The sequence below is a fragment of the Gossypium hirsutum genome, chromosome A05 (assembly GCF_007990345.1).
Source record: "Gossypium hirsutum isolate 1008001.06 chromosome A05, Gossypium_hirsutum_v2.1, whole genome shotgun sequence".
Taxonomy (NCBI): Eukaryota; Viridiplantae; Streptophyta; class Magnoliopsida; order Malvales; family Malvaceae; genus Gossypium; species Gossypium hirsutum.
In genome coordinates this window covers 681,994-688,480 of record NC_053428.1, presented here as the reverse complement: position 1 = coordinate 688,480, position 6,487 = coordinate 681,994, and the positions used below count along the sequence as shown (strand labels likewise).

The following is a 6,487-nucleotide window of genomic DNA, read 5'->3' as shown; positions in this document are numbered from 1 at the left end:
AGAAAAAAATGTCATTTTCTTTCATTGTTCTTCTTCAAGCAGTGAGTAAGAAAGAAACAAACCCTTTTGAAGCTTTCAACTTTCTACCTTCTCCTTAGTGAAATTAAGTCTTTTTATTTTTTTTAGGTTGTTGGAGTTTAAATTAGTCGATCTTGAGTTAGATTTAAAACAATTGTAGGTTTGTATAAGACTCGAGAAATGTTGTATAGTATATTTATCGCTTGTATTGCTAATGTTTGTATGGATAATGTTTCAAATTGGATGTTAAATGACTGTTTTACTGTAAATTTGACTGTAATTACTTTGACAATGAATATAACATCCTATAGTTTGGACCTCGAGTCAAATAAGAGATATTACAATAATTGTCAAGTTCAAACCCAAAGTAATAATTTAACCATTAAATTTTTTAAGTTTCAAAACCTAAATTCAATTATTAATATTGTTAAATTTATTGACACGACATATTGAAATAATAAAAATAAATTTGCTTGGTAACCATAAAACCAATAAAACAATGTTGTAATAAATTTTAATTTAATAAAATAAATTTAATCATGTTAACGATTAGAGTTTAGCTTTGAGATATATGCAAAAATAAAGTCCAACAATAAATAAAAAATATTACTATTTATCGTACTCAAATTCCTATTCACACAAATATTCATTCCAATCGAGTTAATTCTCAATCAATTAATTAAAATTCTAAAAAGTAAAATTACAAAACTATTTTATCCTATGAAAAAAGAGGCTTAATTTTGGAACCAAAAAAGACCCGCGAACCCAAAAGTGTGTGAATTTAAAAGTATAAGAGAAATCCCCAAATTCTATTCAAATTTGGGAACAAAGGCACGATGCAGGCGAACGAGTTCGATGGAAACGCGGCCTTTGCCGGCGGCGGATTCATGCCTTCTCAGGCTACTCAGACCGCTCCCGACCGTCCATCCTATTCCTCCAAAGTATAACCCATCTTTTTAGCATATATTTTTGCTATTATATTTTTTCGAGGTTTTCTTGCTTTTCTATTTTTTTGTTAGTCAATTTTGTTTTTCTGTTTATTGCGTTAATAAATTACGAGTGAACCCAGAACATTGAACACAAGTAGAGTCTAGAGTTTTCTGGTCCGACGTTTTCTATTAAGGTCTACTTTTGAGTTACATTGAACTGCTTTTACCACAAACCAGACTGAGTCTAGGAATTTTTTCCTTTTTGCTTGAAGTAATAACGAGTAATTTAGATATTTTTCGTTGTTGTTCTCATGAATTTAAAGGTTTTTGTTTTTTTCTCTGAAAATTTCAGAACAGTGATGCGCGTTGTTTGACTCCAGTTACAGTAAAGCAGTTGAAGGATCTCTCTAAAGTTGGAGAGTCTGGTATTTCCATTGACGGTGTTGATGTCAATAATGTAGGCTTTGATCTCATTGGAATCTTCTTTTGCTTTTGCTTTAGCAATGAATCTTTTCCAAAATGGGTTTGAAATTTGAGGTTTTGGTTTTTTGTTTTTAGATTGTATTGGTGGGAATCATATCCAAGATAGACAATGCTGTTTCAGATTGTACTTTTAGAGTTGATGATGGCACAGGATGGGTTGAATGCACCAAATGGTCAATTTTCTGTCTCTTTGTTTTAGTTATTCTGTTTAATTTTAGCCTTAGAATGTGTTGTTTGTTTAATAACTTGTTTCTATGCTATTTTTTTTCTCAATATTGTGTAGGATTCATGAACATGCAGACTCAGTTGAAGTAGATGTGATCTCGTAAGTTATCCTCATTGCATTTTAAGTTTATGTAACCTAGTTTGAGACATTAGTTTAATTATTTTCATTATTCAAGAATACAGGGAATACAACAAAGTTGTGTGTTGTAAGCCAATGTCTGTGGACTATTGGAATTTTGTGGTGTTTAATTTTGGGCAAAGCTAGTGAATCTTGGAAATTAAATATTATGTGCAGATTACAAATCGGTATCCCCCTGCTAGCATTTAGGAGTCCCCACTCCCCAAAATGCCATAATTTGGGAAGCAATCAGGGGGTTTTTACCTGTCCTGAAACTCAAGTGTTTCTATTCTTTCCATCATAGGGTTGGAATGTATGTTCGTGTCTATGGCCAGTTCAAAAGCATTCAAAGTAGAAGGTCCATACACACCTTTTCAATTCGGTATGAATTCAAAATTTGACATATATATGTATGTATTCTTGCATAATGTTTCTTCTTTTCACGTTTTTTATTTTGAATAAAAAAATTACTTGTGAGACAACATATCTAGGTGCTTTGTCTCTTGGAGCTTTTACATTGCTGTTCTTTCAGATATATGAATTTAATATGTGATATTTGCTGAAAAATAATCTTGTTTGGTATGTTTATTGAAAGGTGAAACAAATTTCCTTGTAATCCATTAACTGGACACTTTTGTTAGATCTATAATTTCTCTTGTGGCAGTGCTTTGATGAATGAAGATATAAATAACCACTATTGTGTTTAAAGTTGATCTCTAACTTTTAAGGGTAGGGATAAATGGGTTGGATGAGTAGATTGCTGAGGTATTAGAAATGTTGGAGGTTTTCTGGTCAATTGGGTATTTGATTTCTGTTGCGGTCTGAGATCCAGGCCCTGTAGATAATCTCAACTGCAAAATTTATTTGTATATTCCCTTTTAGTCTCTTGTAATTTGTTTAGTTTTATTTTGTTTCCTCTTTCATTTTAGGTATACTCGACAGGATGTTGGATCAAAGCCTATTTAGTTCACTTATTGTTCCACAAATAAGGTGGTCTTAACTTGAGTGTTAATTATGCCAAGACATTTTCGGGATTCAATGAAGCATTTTGACATTGTTTGATTGGAATGATAAAATTAAATAGATTTAACAGTTTAATGAAATCACTCAATGCTCTTGTCTAAATGTAGTTCTTTGTCTAAGCGTGCTGTTCTCAGACCATGCTGTTGTCACTTCTAGAGTAGAATTGATTAATGGATTTCATGATATTTCATGGTCTTTTGAAATAATTTTATGACATTCTTTTTGGAAAATCTATACAAATTAGGTTTATTTTGGTATTAAACCCTTATAAAAGATGGGGCAATGCTTCCAATTAGTATGCCAAAATAAATCAGGCTCATGGAATGACAGGTGTTGAAATTTAGTTATAGTCCCATAGGTCGTAAAGAATGAAATTTCCTATTTGTTATTTGATTCTGCTTTTGCCATTTTATGTTCTTGTCAAAATTTTGGCTGTTGTACTTCTAACTTTGAACTTTGGTGTTGCTTTCAGACCAATTACTGATTTTAATGAGATTGCACACCACTTCCTTGAGTGTATATATGTTCATTTGTACAACACCAAGTTGAGGGTAAGGGTTTATGCTGTAGTTTACAAAATGTCATTCCAACTTATTTGAATGTAAATGTTTATTTTTTTATTTAGAAATTATATGTTTTTCCCCCCTCAATTTTGCCTGTATTGTGGCATGGGCACTCAGCCTCGGATGACAAATGCAACTGACGGTATGACTGCTCAGCCCCAGGTGGCAAATTCAAATTCTGGCAACCATATAATGGGTTTTAGCCACCAAACTAACTCGACAAACCAGGTGAAGAATCTGAGTAGTAGTGTTCCTTGCTAAGTTCTTTGATTTACACGATCTTGGTCTCCTTTTGTGTTTTTGCAGTTTTCTAACCAGTATAACACTGATGAAGAACAGATCCGTGGTATTAGTTCAATGGTCCTACAATACTTGCGTCGGCCAGCATGCCTGTGAGTTGCATATGACATCATCTTAGATGAAGTGTTTTGATGAGCCTGTTTGATTTGGATGAATTTTCTATGATCGCTTTCCCTTTTCTAGCTCATTCCTGAATTATGAGTTGTATTAAATTGAACGTCTAATGACCTAGATTATGCAGATTTGTATATACTCCTATTGCATTTTGTTCGTTAAAAAGTGATAATCAATCATCTTGTGAGCTAGTGTAACTTATCTTGCTTGCATATCCTAATAGAACGACAAATGACTCCTATTAGATAAGGGTACTCGATGAAGTCAAAGAGAGTTTTTTCCAGCATTTAAGTAAGCATGCATCATAGTTGATGAATTGACAAGCTAATAAAATTGGCAGTGAAGACTAATGTAGTTCAGTTACTGATTGAAAAGAAATATCTCTTTATAGATGATTCACTGTGTTTAGATTAAAATTATCAACTTGTTTAATAATTGATCTGTTAATTTTCCATTCTAATGTTACCGGCTTTGATAAATTTTATTTGAGACCTGTGATCTTGGTTTGCTCCATTCATTATAGTAATGTTATGAGCAATACTTAATCATCTAGAATTGTGGTGACAAGTTAGATGATGGATGTAAGTAAATGTTCCAAATATGAGTGAACAAGTATCTTTACCAATAATGGTGAAACTGTTAAGCCTGGAAACTTCTGAACAAGTTTTTCTTTGTTTTGTTTTATTTTATTTTATTTTAGGGTAAAGTAGTTCCAAGTAGATTTCATCACCTTTTAAAAAAAAAAACAAACTTTGAAATGAAGTATTAAAATATTTGATCTATATATATATTGTTCACATGTTAGACAAGCATTGTTAAGTTCCATTTTTGTTTTAGTGCATCCGAGATGGGGGTAAGCTCTGATATCGTGGCTCGAGAACTAAATGTTTCAGTGGATAAAGTCAGGTGTGTCTCTTTCACAGATTGGTCATTTATGCAAACACTAATTTGACTGTAACCATTAGGAATAAGCAAACTCTGCATTTTGGGGTTCGACAGGAAAACTTTGGACTTTCTTGCATCTGAGGGCCTTGTTTACACAACCACTGATGATCACTACAAATTTACAGATGCCTGAGGTATGTTGATCTGATATACAAACTTAAAAAGTAATCTGTCAGTCTTTGGAGCTAAACTGATGTTAGTTCATTGTAGTCTTGCTCTACTTTTGCTTCAGCTTTAGAGCAAAACTGATGTTAGTTCGTAGTCTTAATGCTCTACTTTGGTTCAGCTGTAGAGCAAAACTGATGATAGTTCATAGTCTTAACGCTCTGTCTATCTATGTATGCTGGTCCTTTTATGCATATTAGAAGAACTAATACTTTTGCGATTTTGGTCAGTGTCTCAATGTATTATACTGTCTGTTGAGTTTATAGATAAACAAATAGATGATTTTGATTTAGTGGCTTTATAGATAAACTAATGGTTTTACAATTTTACACACTGAATAATCAGTAAGAGATCAGTTTTACAATCTCTGGTTATTTTCATCATTGTATAATATATTAGATTTAGGCTTTTCCCTAGTATTATGTTTAAGATCATGAACTGGTTAGAGAAATTAACATCAATGATGTTATATATATTTATTAAATTTACATGGAGAAAAGGAATGGAAATTCAATGTTCTTAATCTCATAATTTTCCTTTAAATGAAGGTTGTTGGCAAAGAACAATGGTGGAATCTGTGAGATTGAAACAAATAACGTTAGTCAAAGCATGATAGGTAGAAAAAGGCGTTTAAGAAAAAGCAATTAAGTTCCTACCTTTTCCTTTTGCACTTAATTGGATATTTTAACTTTTAAAATACATAAAAATGTTCTTCAAACTTTTTCAAGAAAAAACAATTAAGCTATTGTATTTTTTTTTTGCACTCAATTGGATACTTTAAGTACAAAATGTATCAAAAAAGTTCTCAAACTTTTAAAAAAAAGTAATTAAGTCTTTTTTTTGCACTTAATTGTTAAAATGCATTAAAAATGCACTTTGATCTTTAACTTTAACGGTTGACCGTTAAAGTTTACTGTCTCTAATTTTTTTTAGTTAAAGTCATCACATGTTATAATCATAGTGTGACATGTGGTAATAAAATGATAAAAAATAAAAAATATAAGAAATATTTAATTTTTATTAAAAATAAAAAAGAAATTATAAAAATCGTAAGAAAATATAAAATATGTAGAAATATAGAAGAAATATAAAACTTTATAGTCGTAAGAAAATGATAAAAAATATAAAGAATTATAAAAATTATCGTACCAAAAGAAGTATTTATAATTTTCCTATAAATTTTTTATTATTTGTTGTCACATGTCATGACGTGGTTTTGACACATGGTGGCTTTAATTAAAAAAAATAGTGATAGTTAACTTCAACGGTCAAAGGATATTTTTGATGTATTGGTAATTAAGTGTAAAAAATAAATAAGGGTTAATTGTTTTTTTAAAAAGGTTTTGAGGGTGTTTTTTAATGCATTTTTGTAGTTTAATTACCTAATTGAGTGCAAAAAGAAAAGTAGAGATTTAATCGCTTTCCTTGAAAAAAATTGAGTCTCTTTTTTATATATTTTAAAAGTTCAAATACTCAATTGAGTAAAAAAAAATTTAATTATTTTTTTAAAAAAATTTAAAAGATTTTTACGCTCTTAATCATGAAAATTAAAAAAAAAGAAGGAAATTCATGTCTTGACTCGAGGTTTAGATCAGTGCATGGCC

General features: G+C 30.7%; 1 protein-coding gene across 2 annotated transcripts; it reads left to right on the top strand.

Moving 5' to 3' along the window:
- The first annotated feature begins 754 nt into the window (after window positions 1-754).
- LOC107942736 (replication protein A 32 kDa subunit B) lies at window positions 755-5,175 on the top strand. 2 transcript variants are annotated; one of them, XM_016876454.2, is made up of 10 exons: window positions 755-959; window positions 1,300-1,404; window positions 1,506-1,603; window positions 1,714-1,755; window positions 2,078-2,155; window positions 3,269-3,347; window positions 3,477-3,587; window positions 3,666-3,751; window positions 4,611-4,679; window positions 4,773-5,175. In XM_016876454.2, the coding sequence occupies exons 1-10, from the start codon at window positions 855-857 to the stop codon at window positions 4,849-4,851; spliced, it is 852 nt and encodes a 283-aa protein (XP_016731943.1). In that variant the 5' UTR covers window positions 755-854; the 3' UTR covers window positions 4,852-5,175. The 2 variants fall into 2 exon arrangements, with proteins under 2 accessions (XP_016731943.1, XP_016731944.1); XM_016876455.2 differs by having other exon boundaries at window positions 758-959; window positions 3,699-3,751.
- The last annotated feature ends 1,312 nt before the right edge of the window (window positions 5,176-6,487 follow it).